Consider the following 18289-nt stretch of genomic DNA (forward strand, 5'->3'; position numbering starts at 1 on the left):
TATTTAGATATTGTTCTAATTGTGTTTTAATTGTGTTTTAATAGTTTTAACTATTAAATTTTAGTTGTTGAAATGTGTCAAATCTTTTTATTGGTTGTTTTTATTGTTTTGTAAACCGCCCAGTGAACTTGTGTTTTGGGCAGTAGAAAAATATTTTAAATAAATAAATAATAATAAATAAAATAAATGATTCTTGCAGAGAGTGGTGCATGTGGCTGCCTCTCTTATGGTGGTGATCCCAGTGGGATGGGGGTGCCATTCAACGGGCCCTGGGCACACTTAAGGGAGGGGCTTCCCAACCAGCTTCTTCTCAGACTCCAGCTGCAGTCCTGACCCCTCACCATTCACGCTGCTTTGGTGAGATTGTCCTCCTCAGTTTCCCTCTTGGCAGAGGATGAAGGCAACAGAGAGGCAGGGCTGGTCCAGTTACAATTTCACCACCGATCAACACCACCAATTAACCAAGGACACCTTTTAATGAATCAGAAGAGGATTTAAGTGGCTTAATCAACCACTCAGCATTGCAGCCCTACTTCCAGTTCCTGATATTCACATGCCACATTCTTCTGCAGCCTCCCCCCAGGGCTTCAGACTCCTCATCACCAATAAAATCAGGGCCTACATTCTCAATCCGCAACACCCCCTGGTATTTCTGCTGCCTAAGAAGCGTCAAGAGCAGCAGCTCTGCCTGCCCCCCACCCCTGCTCCTGCCCCTGCTTCATGCTTTGACAAAGAGATCTTTCAGACTGAAACAGCAATCAGATGCCTCGTGATGCCAGTGCTTGTGTGGGGATGCAAACAATGTGAGCTTGTGATGGCATCGTCCGCTACAGCTCCTCGTGCGTTTCCTTGCCGTCTCTCATTTTCTTCAGTTTCTCAGGCAAGGTCTTCAACCAGAAGTCAACGTGGGTCTTCCTCAGCTGCTCTGCTTTCCTCTGCTTCAGGTTCAGTTCCAGATACTCGCCATGCAGTCTGTAGCGTGGCCAGTCCACCAGACCTTGGCCGTTGGGATCGCTGGAAACATCAGAGTCAAGGACTCAGTCAGTTTGCCTGGGAGATCAGAGCTGAGCATGTGCCAGGCTGCCTAGTTCTGGAGGACCCCTGTTCCCCACACCCTGCCATGGCCACTGCTGCCGACCTGATGAAGCCGGAGGAGGAGGAGGAGGAGGAGGAGGAGGAGGAGGAGGAGGAGGAGGAGGAGGAGGAGGAGGAGACACAGTATCACACCCAACAAGGGCTTCCAGAGTTCTGGTGCGGGGAGCCTCCCTTGGTCCCATCCTCCCAGAGCAGCAGCAGCAGCAGCAGCAGCAGCAGCAGCAGCAGCAGCGGGCTGGAAAATGCCACACCTTTCTTCCCACCTGCCACCAGGACCTTCCCTTTGCTGTTACTGCATCCACCTTTGAGGGGGAGCAGAGCTAGCAGCAGACCAACCACAGCACCCGGTGGTATCCTGATGACAGAAAGTGTCGCGAGGAGGCTCTTCTCTCTTGCTTCATACATTTTGGCTCAAGTGACCCTGCCGGGTGGACAAAGGAGACCTCAACCCCCCCCCCCCACTGCTGGACCCCAGCAAGTATTTCACACTTGACCCCCACTGCTGAATCATAAATAGGAAATTAAAAGTCAGGCAGAAATCATGAGCCTGCACACCTGACAGATAACTCCATCAAAACCAACAGTGTGTACTCCATGGATAAACATGTTGAAGATGGCCTCATTAATGTGACTGATACCACCTCGGGGAAGGGGCCAAAGCCCACCCTGCCCCAAGGTGCCTCAATGGCTTAGGACCACTGGATTACCTGAGAGAGCACCTTGCCCCATATGTCCCGACTCGGCCATTAAGATCTTTTTCAGAGGCCCTGCTTCAAGTCCCCTTGCCAAACAAGGTGAGGCGGGTGGCCACTAAGGAGAGGGCCTTTTTGGTGGTGGCACCTCGTTTGTGGAATAGCCTCCCCAGTGAGGTTTGCCTGGCTTCATCACTTTGTTCTTTTAGACACCACAATTTTGTTAGGCCTTTTAAATTTTTATTTTCAAATTTGATTTTTAAAACTGACTTTAGAAAAAAGTTTTTAAAGTTTGTGTGTGTGTGTGTTTGTATGTTGTGATTCCATGTATTATGCATTTTTACTTGATGTTTTAATGCTGTGTTGTGAGTCGCCCAGGGAACAATTTGTTATGGAGTGGCTAACAAATAAAGTTGTTGATTATTATTATTTGACCCTGCAGTGCTCCCACCCAACATTTCTTTCTCATGTTGTCATTGACAGCAGCAGTAGCAGTAGCACAATATTCAGGAAATATCTTGGCCAATGCCTGGAGCTTGTCCAGACAGCAGGTTTTACTGTGAGTTTTCTGTGAGGCTTTACTGCAAGTTCGAAGTTGCCCCCCAAAAATCGACACAAAAAGTGGATTCTTTTACCCCAGATATAACTCGGACTACACTCTAACACAGGATGAAAAACCCAGATTGTGTGTGAAGTGCTCCTTGATAGCTCGCAGGGACTTGGGGGTAAATTTGGCCAATATGTGAACATACCCATCCATTCCGGAGGAGATGAAAACCAAAAGCCGGATGTGAAAAACTTCCTGGGCATTTTCCAGACTACGAGATTTGCAATGGTTAAAGCGTTGCAAAGTGCAACAGAATAGTGAAATGGCTTCTAACTGAGAGTAAAGGGTTTTTCAATGCTTGTAGGCTGGTGCCCATTCATATTTTCTGTCTACTCAAAAACTCCTACCTTCCTCAGAGTAGAATCATTTCATAAGAAAGGTGACTGGAAGACGGCTGTGGGGTAAGGAGTTCTTATCTGGCTTCTACACTCCACTCTCCTCTGGGTGGGGAAGGGTTAGGGTTTTTCTTTGCTCTTGTCCTCCTTGCTGTCGCCTGTTTGCTATCAGGGGCTGAACTCACGCTAATTGTGTTCATAGATATTCTGCACCTGGCCAAACTGTCTGATTGGTGTGGGTGTGAGACACACCCTTTGGGCTTCTGAGATCTTGGCCTTTATTAGAGTGGGCTGCAGCTAGTGGTGCAGCCCACAAAGGGAGAGGTGGGACTGAGGGCTGGCGCCAACTTATTAATTTGAATGCCTAGAGAAGATTCTTGCTCACTTCACTATTGGTGAGATTGGGTCGAAGTAGTTGTAATGTGTCTGTGTTCGTCTAGAGATGGGGAGACAGGGAGCACCTTTGTGGAATGTGGGGCAGCTATTCCGGTGGTGGTGGGGAATAGAAGAAGTAACGTTCGCAGGTCAGCGCGTTCCAGGGAAAGGGCAGTCAGAAATTCAATAGCTGTCTCCCCTTCTGGTTGTCCTGCCAGCTCTGTGACCTTGGGGAGCACTGCCAACAACCCACATAGCCTTACCTTGCTCCTCTGCAATGCCAGGTCAGTCCAAAATAAACTCGAACTCATCCATGATTTGATTGTGGATGAATGGGCTGACCTGGTGTGTATCACTGAGACTTGGTTGGGGGAGGCTGGTGGCCCATTCTGGTCCCAGCTTCTTCCTCCAGGGTATTCTGTAGAGGAGCAGGTGAGGGGACGTGGGCGGGGAGGTGGAGTGGCTGTGGTTTATAAGGATAACATCTCCCTTGCCAGGATCCCTGTTGAGGTATCTGACCATATTGAATGTGTGTACCTAGGTTGGGGACCAGGGATAGATTGGGACTTCTGTTGGTGTACCGATCGCCCCACTGCCCAACGGAATCCCTTACTGAGCTCACGGACTTGGTCACGGAACTCGCATTGGAGTCTCCAAGACTTTTGCTGCTGGGGGACTTCAGTGTTCATTTCGGGAACAATTTGTCCGGGGCAGCTCAGGAGTTCATAGTGGCCATGACGACGATGGGCCTATCCCAAGTGGTCTCTGGCCCGACACACACTGCAGGTCACAGACTTGATTTGGTCTTCTATTCTGATCAGGGTGGTGTTCCGTGGGTGGGGATTCCTGTGATTTCCCCATCGTCATGGACGGACCACCATCTGGTTAAGGTTAGGCTTAAAACCACTTTCCACCTCTGCAGGGGCGAGGGGACTATTAGAATGGTCTGCTTGAAGTGGTTATTGGATCCACTAAGACTCAGAAGCCTTGAAGGGATTTAATGTTGGCTTTGCCGATGATCCTGTTGATGCCCTGGTGGAAAACTGGAATAACATGCTCACCAGGGCAGTAGACACGATGCTCCTAAGCGTCCCCTCTGACCTGCTTCAAACCTGGCCCCTTGGTATATGGAAGATCTATGGGGGCAGAAGAGGCAAGGCAGGTGACTGGAGCGCAAGTGGAGAAAGACTCAACTTGAATCCGACAGATTACAACATAGAGCACATTTAAAGATCTATGCTCAGGCAATACGTGCGGCAAAGAAGTGGTTCTTTTCTGCCTGTATTGCCTCTGCGAGTTCACGTCTAGCAGAGTTGTTCAGGATTGTGAGGGGACTAGTATGTGCCCCCCCTTCCTTGAATCAGAAATTGGAGCCATCAGTTACCCGCTGTGATGTGTTTAAATAATTTTTTGCAGATAAAATCTCTCGGATTCAGGCCGACTTAGATGGAGTCTCCACAGCTAATTAGATTTCTGAACTGGAGGTGTCCAGAAACTCCTCTTATGTGGTTCGACTGGATCGGTATCCTGAGGACGTGGACAAGCTGATCAGAATGGTGAGGCCTTCCACTTGTTCTCTTGACCCTTCTCCAACATGGCTTGTTCGTTCTAGCAGGGAGGCTGTCGTAGGAGGCCTGGTAGAAATCATAAATGCTTCTCTGAAGGACGCCAGGATGCCTCCTTGTCTTAAGGAGGCAATCATTAGACCTCTTCTTAAGAAGCCTGCATTAGATCCCTCAGAGTTGAGCAACTATAGGTCTGTTTCCAACCTCCCGTGGCTGGGCAAGGTAATTGAGAGGGTGGTGGCCTCTCAGCGCCAGTCAGTCTTGGAGGAAACTGATTATCTAGACCCATTCCAAACTGGTTTTCGGGTTGGCTATGGGGTGGAGACTGCCTTGGTCGGCCTGATGGATGATCTCCAATTGGGAATTGACAGAGGAAGTGTGACTCTGTTGGTCCTTTTGGATCTTTCAGCGTCTTTCGATACTATCGACCATAGTATCCTTCTGGAACGTCTGAGGGTGTTGGGGGTGAGAGGCACTGTTTTACAGTGGTTCCGCTCCTACGGACAGATTCCAGATGGTGTCGATTGGAGACTGTTGCTCTTTGAAATCTGAGCTTAGGTATGGTGTCCCTCAAGGCTCCGTACTTTCTCCAATTAACATCTACATGAAACCGCTGGGAGAGATCATCAGGGGATTTGGAGTGGGGTGTTATCAGTATCCGGATGACACCCAGATCTACTTCTCTATATCAACTTCTTCAGGAGATGGCATAACTTCCCTAAATTTCAGCCTGGAAGCAGTAATGGGCTGGATGAGGGAGAATAAACTGAAGCTGAATCCAGATAAGACGGAAGTACTTATTGTGCAGGGTCAGAATTCCAGAGACTATTTTGATCTCCCTGTTCTAGATGGGGTCACACTTCCCCAAAAGGAACAGGTTCGCAGTCTGGGAGTACTTCTGGATCCATACCTCTCCCTGGTATCTCAGGTTGAGGCAGTGGCCAGGGGTGCCTTCTATCAGTTCCAGTTGATATGCCAGTTGTGTCTGTTGCTTGAGATGAACGACCTCAAAACAGTGGTACATATGCTGGTCACCTCCAGACTTGACGTCTGCAATGTGCTCTATGTGGGGCTGCCTTTGTATGTAGTCCGGAAGCTTCAGTTGGCACAGAATGCGGCGGCCAGGTTGGTCTCTGGGTCATCTTGGAGAGACCACATCACTCCTTTGCTGATGGAGTTACACTGGCTGCCAATAGGCTTCTGGGCAAAATACATAGTGCTAGTTATAAAGCCCTAAATGGCTTAGGCCCTGGGTATCTGAGAACGTTTTCTTCCACTGCCCATTGAGGTCGTCCGGAGAGATCCGTCTCCAGTTGCCGCCAGCTCGGCTGGTGGCCAAACGGGGATGGGCTTTCTTGGTTGCTGCCCTGAGACTGTGGAATGTGCTCCATCCTGAGATACGATCCTCTCCATCTCTGTCCATTTGAAAAAAGCATTTGAAAACCCACCTCTTCAACCCAGCTTTTTCAGTTCTTTAAAATTTCAAGGTTTTAATTTGTGGGTGATTTTTAAATTGTTAAATTGTTTTAAGTTTTTGTATATGTTTTATGTGATTGTTAACCACCCAGAGACGAAGGTTTGGGACATTGTACAAATTTGATTCTTCTTCTTCCTCCTCCTCTCCTCCTCCTCCTGATATGGACATGTCAAGGCAGGGCGTGTCCATATTCTCTTTGAAACACATTTATCTGCCCCTCCTCCTACTCCATTTGGGCCAATGGAGTTGTGGGGTATGTGTGTGTGTATGACATGATGAGCTTTTAAAAAATAAAATAAAAAAATCTTGGCTGCCTTGTGCAAATCCGCCAGCAGGGGGAAGCACCACTCCAAAACAAAAAACTTTGTTTTGTTTGCATAATTGCACCCTTTCACAAGTGATCCTGGCAAAAATATTTTTTTTAAAATCCCATTGCTGGAGAGGGGGGCCATAATAATAGGAGGGAGCAGAAATATTTGCATTTTTTAACTGCCACTTGTGTGGCCGGGGTGTGGGGTGGGGACTTCACTGTATGAGGAAGTGGGGGGGCATGTGGGCTTTGAGGAAATCCTTGGCAGTGAATTGTTCTTGGCTGAAGGGATTGTTATGGGGGAAGAGTGAGTGGGGAGAGCCTGGTTTGCTGCGAATGCCAGAGCGAGCTAGGAGGCGTCTCAGATGGGGAGCTTTTTCCTCGGAGAAGCCCAGCCAGCATCTGGGTCGCTCCCATTTGCTCCCCGCGGCTGCCTTGCAGGAACAAGCCTCTCTAGCTGTCAGCCACCTCCAGTGTGTGTGTGGCCGGGCTGAGCAATCCATGGCTAATGCGGTGGTGGCGGCAGCAGCTTCGTCCTCCCACCCCCCAGGACATGAAGCTGCCTTTCCACAATGAGGAAGAGCTCACGGAGGGGCTGCACCTCACCAACACCCATCCGAAAGCGCTCCGGTTAAATAAAGCAAGCTGTGTGTGTGGCCTGGGGAGGTGGCGGTCAGTGGAGACCGAGGGAAGAGGCTGGTGGTTGCCCCACCAGGGCCGAGGGCTACTGGAAGTTCGGGCAGCAGAGTTCTCCCCCCGCCCCCCGTTTTATGAGCTGCCTTTTAAGTTTGACCTTAAATGGGCCTTGTTTCTCCATGAATAGTGTGTGAATCACTTTGGCCTTCACTTTTGAAGGAAAGATAAATGTAACTGAAACAAAAGAATGAATCGGAACTTCTAATTGGTGGGGAAATTCCCCCCCCCCGCCATAAGCAGTGCCCGCTCCCCCCCTCCCCCCCCACCAGGGGCAGGAAGAAGCCATCAAATAAAAATTATTTCAGGAATAAAAATAACCACCCACACCACACCCCGTTACAATGTATAAACTCCGTTGCAAGCCTCTCTACAACAGAAAAACACAGCTACTTTCCTGCGACGCTATTACTATGTTATAGGGCCATAACACATCAATAAAACCCAAATCAAGGCATCGGAAATATGGACGGCATCCTGGTGACAGCGCAACGACCGCGATGTCAAAACATGGGAAATGCGGAGGGACACGTTGCAGCGTGTAACCTGGAAAGAGCCCTGGAGTCGTTTCACGAGCCCTGTGATTGCGAGCAGGTTGAGATGGTCCTGCTGCTGCATCTGACCTTATTAGTGTGAGCCCCTCTGAGGAGAACCATTACGGCTGAAAAGCAGCACCCAGAGATTGCCAAGCAAGCCTGTTGGTGTTCTGAGGCTCAGGGGTTCAATTAACCAAGAAGCTCACCCATTGCGAGCAAAGTTAGCCCAGTACTTCATGATGATCCGGCTAAGCTGTTTCTCTTCCTCCGTAGATTCACCTGGAGACAGAACAGAGAAGTACCAAGTCACAGAAGACATGGCCATTCACTGGGAAGTCACAGAATTCACCACCAGCAGGCAATGTTGGATTAGGACGAGTGAGACCCGCATTCAAAGCCCCATTCAGCCATAAGAACATAAGAACAGCCCTGCTGGATCAGGCCCAAGAAGGCCCATCTAGTCCCGCATCCTGTTTCACACAGTGGCCCACCAGATGCTGCTGGAAGCCACAGGCAGGAGTTGAGGGCAGGCCCTCCCGCCTGCTGTTACTCCCCTGCAACTGGGACTCAGAGGCAACCTGCCTCAGATGCTGGAGGTGGCCTATAGCCCTCCGACTAGTAGCCAATGATAGACCTCTCCTCCATGAAGTTATCCAAACCCCTCTTAAAGTCATCCAGGTTGTTGGCTGTCATCACATCTTGTGGCAGAGCATTCCACAAGATGATTATGTGTTATGTGAAAAAGTACTTCTGTTTGTTGGTCCTAAATTTCTCAGCAATCAATTTCATGGGTTGACCCCTTGTTCTAGTGTTATGGGAGAGGGAGAAGAATTTCTCTCTATCCACTTTCTCCACACCATGAGCCGGGTTTCACGATCCGTGAGACCCAGTTTGGTGGGGTGAGCGGGAAGAGAGCCCTGGGCGGCCAGATCGGCCACCCACATGATTGTCAGGTCCGTGACGGAGCTGGGGGGGGCTGGGGAGCTCGGGGGCCACACAGCCCCCGGAAGCTCCAGTATGCCCTGTGCAAGCACGCAGGGCATACTGGGGAGACCCCCGAGCTGGGAGGCTGCTTTTAAGCCTCCCGGCCGGGGGTCTACTCATGAGTAGGCGCGGCACAAAGGCCCACTGCAGCTACTCACAATTTAAAAAACCAGGTTTGCGGAGCGCTTGCTTCGCAAACCTGGTTTTTTACCAGGGGTTCTCAAGCGGGTTACCCGCTCTAGAACCACCAGTCTCGCAGCCGAGCCCGGTGGTGCTAACGATTGACAAAAATCAGGCTAGGCTCTCCGAGCCCGATTTTTGTTAATCATAAGAATAGCCCCCATGCCTTATTTTATAGACCTCTATCATGTCTCCCTGCAGTCGTCTTTTTTTTTAAACTAAAAGGCCCCAGGTGTTGTAGCCTTGCCTCCTAAGGAAGGTGCTCCAGGCCCCTGGTCATCTTGGTTGCCCTCTTCTGCACCTTTCCCAGTTCAACAATGTCCTTTTTGAGATGTGGGGACCAGAATTGTACGCAGTACTCCAAGTGTGGTCGCACCATAGTTTTGTATAAGGGCATGATAATATTAGCCGTTTTATTTTCAATCCCCTTCCTAATGATCCCTTGCATGGAATTGGCCTTTTTCACAGCTGCCGCACATTGAGTCGACACTTTCAACGAGCTGTCCACCACGACCTCAAGATCCCTCTCCTGGTCAGTCACCAGTCACTTATCTCTCAGCCTAGCCTACCTTACAGGATTGTTGTGAGGATAAACATAAAAATGTACACTGCTCTGGGCTCCTGGAAGATGAGTGGGATATAGATGTAAAAAAATTAAATTAAAACAAATGGCCCTGGTCACTAGCTGAGAGGGCTTTATACAAGGGCTAGGCTAAGTCGCAGAGGAGAGGTACTTAGTCATGGTGGTCATTAGCTCTGTTGCCAGTTTTGGCTTTTTTAAAGCCAAATTTTGGGTTACGGCCCATTTGACTCACGAGTATACCCCTCAGGTTCTGGCAACACTGGATTAGCTACATTTCTATTCCATCCTCCCTCTAAGGAGCTCCGAGTGGTGTACAGTGGCCACCCCTGCATTTCATCCCCACAACAACCCTGTGGGGTAGGTATGGTTGAGAGAGTGACTGGCCCAGGGTCACCCAGTGAGCCGCATGAGTTAGTGAGGATAGGGGTCCACGTCTCCCCACTCCTAGTCCAACTCTCTAACCGCTACACTACATTGACTCTCTAAAGGGATTGCTAAATCGAGCTGCCATGGTTGTCTTTTCTTTTTTGGTTGGACCTTTTGGCAAGAGAATGCTTGTGTTCTTTGTCAGGATGGTGTACTTGTCCACCTGTGAGAGTCTGAATAGCCTTTTGGGATGAGGGTTGCAACTGGTATTCAGTGGTATATTGCATCTGAACATGGAGGTTCCAAACAGTTGCAAATGCACAGCATAATGGCTAGCATCTTGCTGTAGTTAAGGGGGGGGGGTGTCCGACCATAATGCCCCCCAACTCCCCGTGATCTCTTTGCCATTCCTGATATGGTGGTTGATCAGCCTCTTCCTGTCACACAACATGGCCACCCAAAAGTCCTGGGAGTAATAAATACATATTGTGAAGGAATACCAAGGTTTAGCAATGGTGACCTTAACCCTCGAGAATGTCCTTACTAAGCACTATGGAGTCGCTTCTTAAGAACGGCCCTCCGAAGACAAAACCAACTTCATCGCCGTGGTCTGCCCGTACAAATGCTGGTTTTGTCTCTTTAAACATAGTGGGTCGGTGCTGGAATTCGTAAAAGTAGGTGGGAGCACCAGCATCTTTAAAAAATGAGAGAGAGAGAGAGAGAGAATCCACTGTGAGCAGATGGGTCCAGCAGCAGCAGCAGCAGCATTTCCCAGGCAGCTGACTCAGCTCAACGGGAGGCCAAAGCTCAGGGCTGTGAGTGGGAGCAGCCCCCCCCGCCCCGCCCCGCCCCGCTTCTTTGGCACGTGGCTTGGCAAGAACCACTTGCCCAGAGAGTTGCCTGGACAGGGCTGCGCAGGGATCTGCTTGTGCCAAACGGGGTGGGGGGTTGGGAGACCGTGCTCCAAATATGCTTGAGAACAAAGAAGACTCACTTCTGGTCTACTGCTGGGCTCAGCACATCTTCTGGCAATGCATTTAATGTCATGTGTACTAAATATCATGCAAACCGGTCTCTCTCCACTCTTAGAACATGACATATTTACTCTTCCTTATAATTCTGCTGGGGATGGAGGCCGAAAGAGGGAGGAAGTCTGGGAACAGGCTGATCCCAGGCACGTGAAAGGCTGGACTGGTGGCTTGGAGACTCACAAGAGGGCGTGAGATCTCTTTCCTCAAAGTATCGTTATCATTTTGTAGCATGTTATTTGGACATCAAAAAGCCCCATGCAAAGCTCAAGTCCATACAAAGCAGCCGGGGGGGCGGGCGGGGGGGGCAGTAGGAGATCCTAATTCTCAGATGTTCTTCTCACTTCCAGAACGGGAAGATCACGCCAAGCAAGATAATATGTCAGCCTCTTGGCAAGCAGGGGCTCTAAGGCTTTGCTGTAGGGGACTTGGGGGGGGGGGGAGGAGGAGGAGGAGGAGGAGGAGGAGGAGGAGGAGGAGGAGGAGGCACGGCTCAGTGGTGGAGCCCCTCCTTGGCAGCAGAAGGTCCACTCCCTGGCAGCATCTCCAGGTAAGGCTGGGAAAGACTCCTGCCACCTGAAACCCTGGAGAGCTGCTGCCAGCCCGTGGGGGCCAGGCTGAGCCAGATCATGGACCAAGGGCCTGACCCTGGAGAAGACGGCTTCCTTCCTCTGTGACTGTGCTGGAAAACTCACCTCGATGATGTCTAGCGATCTGAATCGCAGGAGCCACAAAGAGAGCATCCCCCATCATGTCCTGAAAGCTGTCTCGTAACTTGACAGGGTCTTGCGTGTCTCCCAAATATTCATCCAAGATCGCCTGCACATATTCAGGTGGGGACTTCTGAAAGGGAGGGAGGCGACAGGCCTGTTACGGACGCTTGCTTGCTGCATGGCTTTGCCTTTGGCTCTCTGCTACAGTCTCAAGCCAGAAAAGGCCACCAGGGAGCTTTCCAGATTGCAGGCTACAGCCGCCATAAAAATGCTTCGGCTTGGTGGGATCGAATTGACAACGTAAGTAAAGGGTTACAAAGCTACCAGCAGGGGGAGCAGTCTTTACAAACCTCATACAATGGGAAAATACAGCCACTTTTTACAATGTTGTAGGACTGTAGCAGCAATAAAACCCCAAAGAAGGCATCGGAAATGTGAACAGCACCTTGCTGACAGCGCAGGGACTGCAATGCAATACGGATACACAGGCAATACGGAAGCACACTTAACGGACAGGTAGTGACACTGTTGTAGTGTCCAATCTGGAAAGTGCCCAGGGCGGTTTCCAGATTCCACGCTGCAACAGTTTCGCAATGTGTCTTCTAAGTGTGCTTCCGTACTGCCTGCGTTCCGACATCACTGTCAGTACAGTAAGGTGCCGTCCACATTGCTGATGCCTATTTCAGATTTTATTGCTGCATTGCAGTGGTACAACGTTGCATCTGCATTGCAGGAAAGTAGCAGTATTTTTTCCATTGTAGGAGGGTTGCAACAATATTCCTGTGGTGCAAATGGCATGGTGTGGATGGCTCATTCAACGAGGGGGAGGGCGATCTGTCCATATTGCCCCTTCCCGCTTCGATTTTATTTTATCTTTTATTTCTTTGTTTCCTTTTTCAAATCTTATTTCTCATTGTGCAAAGGGGGAGCAGCGAGTGGGCGGCTAGCGAAGGCGGCAGTGGCTGTGGTGGCAAGGGGGCTCCGAGAGGCTCTGCTTGGGCTTGCTTTGCTCGCTGCTTTTTGGGGGCAAAGCTGCCTTGACTCCCCCTGCCGCCACCCTCTCCACCATGGTGTTTGTTGGTCTGGAGTTCTTGCACAAGGGTGCAATGCTGCAATTACATTTTTGTTTTGGAATGGGGCTTTCCTGACGACTTTGCGCAAGGCAGCCCAGAATTATTATTATTTTCAAACAGGTCGTCACGTCATCCCCCCACCCCCTCTGCAACCTCACTGGCCCAAAATGGAGCAGGAGGAGAGGGCGGAGAATGTGTTTCAGGTAGAACAGGAACACCCTTCTGCCTGGAAGACCCGTTGCAGTGGATGCAGTGGAAGATGCTGCACTCTCAGTTTCAAGCCCTTGCCTCAAACCGTCACACCTTGCAACACTTTTACCGGTGCAAAGCTCGTAATCTGGAAAACGCCCAGGGCTCAAGGAAGTGAAGTCCACAGGATCCTGTGTCTAAACTCTAGTGTGAGAGCTCCCCCTTGGGCGTCATCTCGGACAGTGTCAGTTGCTGGAGAAGGGCTGCAGCCCTCCTTGGGACGGGGGGCAGGGAAGGGGGCTGGCGGCAGTGACCAAGCCTTGTATCCCAAGACCCCGGCAGAGGGCTCCCAGGGGTCGTGGCTGGGGCTGGGGCAGAGAAGAGAGAAGGCAAGGGCTGCAAGGGGAGAGAGGCACGCCATGCACACCATGGAGGGCAGCGGAAGAAAAGGGGAGGGGTGGGGAGAGAAACTGGATTTGTGACATTCGGACAGGCCAGAAAAAGGTCTGAATGCATGTTTGTTTTGTAATGAGCACACTGTAAAGTGCCTCTCCATCAATCTGGAAACAGTGGATGGGCAGGAGGGGGAGGGAGTGTGTTGTGGGCTTCGTTCCGTAAAAAGATCTCAGGTACATGCCTCCTCTTACTTATAAAAGAAGCAAGAAAAGAGACATTAAAAGTTCGCAAAAAAAGAAACTGCGTTTGTGGGGATTCAGCCTAGGGGGGCAGGAGTGGCCACTGAGATGCGGGCTGATGGTTGCTCACATCGCTGTGGCCAGTCTGAGCCTCCCGAGGGCAAGTGGCCCGCCTTTCCAGGGCACTGCTGCCAGCGGGTTGCCACCAGAGACCACGTGTGGCTCCAAAAGATGCGAAAGGCTCTTCCTTCGAGGCAGCAGAGAACGCCTTTGCGCCCCACAGCTGTGACGGGAAGAAGGGGCCACCGTCACTGCCTGACCCCCTGCGGCAGGCAAGTCCCGCAAAGCAGCCTTCCCCAGACATGTGACTGACAGTGGGGGCTCAGGGCAGGGTGGGGCTTTCTCTGGGCTAAAGCCACGGCTGCTCCTCACAGGCTTGACCAGCCCCCCGAGCGAGCCACTGCTGCGGGACGGCCCCGCTAAGCACCTGGCCTGTCAGCCTCCTGCCGTCCCCTTCCTTTGCCCACCCAGTCGCCGTGGGGCACACAGCATCAAGGGGGTCCGGGGGCCTCCCTCTGCCTCCCTCCCTCCCTCAGGGCCATGCCACTGCCTGTAGACGGGGACAATCAAGGCTGCCGCCACCCCCTCCCGAGAGCAGTGGGCGCCTCCAGGACGGTGGCATGATTCTGCAAGGCCCCCTTGAGGCCCCCCAGGTGGGGAATGTTGCAGAAGAGAGGAAGAGAGGAAGCCGCCGTCTGCCGGGTCAGGCCTTTGGCCCCCTCCAGCTCAGGACTGACTGGCTGCGGCTGCTCCAGGGTTGCCGGCAGCAGGAGTCTCTCCCAGCCCTGTCTTGGAGGTGCTGCTGCCAGAGGGGGGACTCGGGACCTTCCGCATGCAAGCAGGCAGGGGCGCTTCCGCTGAGCTGCAGCCCTATTCCTTGAGGGGAACATCTTACACATGCAGTCTCCCATCCAAATACATACCCAAGTGGACCCTGCTTAGCTAAGGGGGCTCTCCGTGTTTGCTGCCACAAGACCAGCTCTCCGCCTCCGTGTTTCCACCTGGTTCCAAACCAGGGACCTTTCACGTGTCAGGCAAGCGTGGAAACTACTGCACTACAGTAACATAAAGACTGCACAGAATGACCACCAAGGGCTGGAGGAAGAAGGTCAATGGAAGGACCCGGCCCGCATTCGAGGCTCTTCTGACCTCCCTCCCCCCTGCCTGCCCCCCCCGCCCCCCGCGTCACCCCTTTCCATATGAAGCAAGCAACTTCTCAGGCATATGGGAGGAGTGGGTCCAAAAAGACAAGAGACCCCATGAGGCTCTGCTTCTCTCTTACCCAGAAGACAGCCATCTGCTGCAAGGACGCCGTGATGGTCTCTCGATCCATGCCTTCTGCAATGCCTGGGAAATTCGTTGCCTGTGTAGAGAAACCCGTTTTCTCACTGGGTGTTGTACAAACAACCGGAGATTGTGTGTCGCAGCACAGCTTTGATGGCTTTCCAGGGCCTTGTTGGGACACAGTCTGCCTGAAGCTTCCACTATGGGGACCCCACTGCAGTGGGGCCACAGTCACACACACACACAGACACACACACCCTGGCATGCCGCAGTCTTCTTGCCAGGTTAGCCCATGGGTGGCTTCTCAGCTTCCCTCAGGAGGCCAGGGGCTCCTCCTTGCCCCTCCCTCCCTCCCTCCCCCCTCCCTCTTCTCCATGACTGTCCAGTGCTCTGGAGGAGGTGGGTGTGAAACTGAGTCCCGAGCAGAAGGGCTCGCTCGCCATCGGGAGCCAGTTACAGGGAGCAGGGCGACTCCCTCGCCATAGCAGCTGCACCGGCCCTCGACTCGCTTCCAGCTGGGCATGACCAGCATTCTCTCTAATTTTCTTCATCTGTGTGCGGAATGAGTTTTCTTCTGGGCGGCAGTATCAAGGCAGTGTGCGCTCATGTGCATTCAGAGTGGGACCTTCCAGATTCAACCTGAGTGGGATCTACAATTAACTGAGGAGACATTAACAAATGTGTGAGTGCACACACAAGCACACGCCTTAGGGGGAACACTGCTCATGACCTTTAGGGGCCAGGGGTCCTTAGGACGGTGTCTCCAGTGCTTTTTAACATCTACATGACACCGCTGGGAAAGATCATCAGGGGATTTGGAGCTGGGTGTTTCCAGTACGCTGATGACACCCAGATCTACTTCTCCATGTCAGCCTCTTCAGGAGTTGGCATATCCTCCCTAAATGCCTGCCTGGAAGCAGTAATGGGCTGGATGAGGGAGAAATAAACTCAGACTGAATCCAGATAAGACGGAGGTACTTATTGTGTGGGGTCAGGACTCCAGAGATGATTTCCATCTCTCTGTTCTAGATGGGGTCACACTTCCCCAAAAGGAACAGGTTCGCAATCTGGGAGTACTTCTGGATCCACACCTCTCCCTGGTATCTCAGGTTGAAGCGGTGGCCAGAGGGGCTTTTTATCAGCTTTGGCTGATACGCCAGCTGCGTCCATTGCTTGAGATGAACGACCTCAAAACAGAGGTACATTTGTTGGTCACCTCCAGACTTGACTTCTGCAATGTGCTCTATGTAGGGCTTCCTTTGTACGTCGTCCAGAAACTTCAGTTGGTCCAGAATGTGGCAGCCAGGTTGGTCTCTGGGTCATCTCGGAGAGACTGCATCACTCCTTTGCTGATAGAGCTACACTGGCTGCCAATAGGTTTCCGGGCAAAATACAAAGTGCTAGTTATAACCTATAAAGCCCTAAATGGCTTGGGCCATATTTAAGTGGACGCCTTCTTCATTATGAGCCCCACCACCCATTGAGTTCATCTGGAGAGGTCCGTCTCCAGTTGCCACCAGGTCGGCTTGTGGCCACATGGGGACGGGCGTTCTCAGTTGCTGTCCCGAGACTGTGGAATGCTCTCCCTACTGAAATACGATCCTCCTCATCTTTGACAAATTTTTTAAGCATTTGAAAACCCACCTCTTCACCCAAGCTTTTTCAGCTTTTTAAATTGTTTAGGTTTTAATCTGTGTTTGATTTTAAATTATTTAAATTGTTTTAAGTTTTTGTGTATGTTTTTAATTTGGTTTTATTTTATTTTATTTATCAAATTTGTATACCGCCTCAAACTTTCGTCTCTGGGCAGTTTAAAACAGTTTTTAGAAAAATGTTATTGTTAATGTTATTGTTATTATTTATGTTATTGTTAATCACCCAGACACGGAAGTTTGGGGCGGTATAAAAATTTGATAAATAAATTAAATAAATAAAATATCCACGCCCTTTGCCGCCGGGCTTGCCTGCTTTCATGGGGAGGCAGGGAAGATCTGCTGCCTTGCCTGGGGACCTCACTTCCAAGACTTGCCCATCCCAAGCACCAACAAGGACCCTGGGAAATGAAGCTCTGACTGCATGCTTTGAATGGCCATGCCTCCTTATGCTGCCTAGACATTGGGCTCAGCAGTGCAAGGGGCCTTGGGACAGCACGACTGGTGCTGCTTCCCGAGACATGGAGCCCTACAATACAATGGGAGTTGCAAGTGCCTTACCCCAGAGATAAGCCACCCATATTCATTGTTATTCACGCCTACTAGGTAGGGCACAGTGTTGAACTCTTTTGCAGCCAGGAGTTCCTCAGGTGCCTTTGGAATAAACTCTCCATCAACGACTGCAGGGAAAATCCTCATTTCCTGTTTTTAAAGAAGTAGATTTTTAAAAATGTGCTCGTTCTATAAGAAATTGCAAGATTTACATTACTAGAGCCATCAGAAGCATCCATCCAACAGAGGAGGGTGAGGAAAGTGAAATCACACCTGCCTCTGCACAGAAGGACCAGGGTGCTTTCCAGATTACAGGCTACAACCGCCGTAAAATGCTTCGACTGGGCAGGATCGAATTGACAACCTAATTAAAGGGTGTTGCGCAAAGCCACCAGCAGGGGGAGCAGTCTTTACAAACCTCATACAACAGGAAAATGCAGCTATTTTATTGCAACATTGTAGCACTGGATCGCAAAGATAAAACCCAAAAGGCGGCATCGGAAACGTGACCGACTCCTTGCTGACAGCGCAGGGACTGCGACGTGGAAACACAGGCAGTAGGGAAGCACACTTAACAGACAGGTAGTGACACTGGTGTAGTGTCCAATCAGGAAAGCGCCCTGGCTGCTGCTGCTGCTGCTGCTGCCCAGGCTCCCGGAGTGGAGCCAACAATGCACAGCCAAGCTGCAGAATGGGTGCTGCTGCTGTGCTTATTCTGACTGGGGATGAACACAGGCAGCGTCCGGAGCTGCGTCTGCAGCCAGTTCGTTATCCCGGGTCCCGTTACCCGAGGTGGGGTTAGAGCTCATGGCCTCTGGTGGCCAAGGGCAAGAACTGCAGCATACAACCCCTCCATCCACCCCATTGGCGGAGTGACCCCGTGAATGAAAGGCAGAGCCTGCCGCTGCTGCCGCCACCTCCTGGGTGAAGGATCCAGCCAGCCAGCTGGTGTGGCCACTCGCTGTGACGTGAGTAAGGGCAGTGCATGTGTCCCAGCCCAGGCCCACTTCCTCTTGCTCATCGCTAACTGCAGTGTCCAGCTGGTGTTCGGGACTGCTGTGTGGGTCACTCTCACTCACCTGAATCAACTTGGCATTCAAGACCCCGAGTTGTTCTTCCGTTTTGCTCCTTAAGCAATGCACCATGGCAGAACTGCTTGACTCGCAAACGGAGACATTTGCTACTTTCTGCAAGTGTAAAAATGAAATTGTATGGTTAAAAAACCCTTGCCAGTTCAAAACCCAAGTCAAAGCTATCTCAATCTGGTTCAAGCCCCACAAAGCTGGGCAACTGGAACCTCAGGCT

At 51.1% G+C, this 18289-nt stretch overlaps 1 protein-coding gene across 1 annotated transcript in view; it reads right to left on the minus strand.

The window, feature by feature from the left end:
* Positions 1-457: 457 nt before the first annotated feature.
* LOC128327212 (fatty acyl-CoA hydrolase precursor, medium chain-like) overlaps positions 458-18289 on the minus strand; it is a 37290-nt gene continuing 19458 nt past the window's right edge. The window contains exons 7-13 of the mRNA XM_053255673.1: positions 18064-18171; positions 16994-17134; positions 14779-14859; positions 11522-11669; positions 10343-10492; positions 7892-7964; positions 458-1014 (exon numbers count right to left, since the gene is read on the minus strand). Of these exons, the coding sequence (XP_053111648.1) occupies positions 828-1014; positions 7892-7964; positions 10343-10492; positions 11522-11669; positions 14779-14859; positions 16994-17134; positions 18064-18171 (888 nt within the window). The 3' untranslated portion in view covers positions 458-827. The remainder of the gene's footprint in view (positions 1015-7891; positions 7965-10342; positions 10493-11521; positions 11670-14778; positions 14860-16993; positions 17135-18063; positions 18172-18289) is intronic.

Source organism: Hemicordylus capensis, chromosome 5 (assembly GCF_027244095.1).
Source record: "Hemicordylus capensis ecotype Gifberg chromosome 5, rHemCap1.1.pri, whole genome shotgun sequence".
Classification (NCBI taxonomy): Eukaryota; Metazoa; Chordata; class Lepidosauria; order Squamata; family Cordylidae; genus Hemicordylus; species Hemicordylus capensis.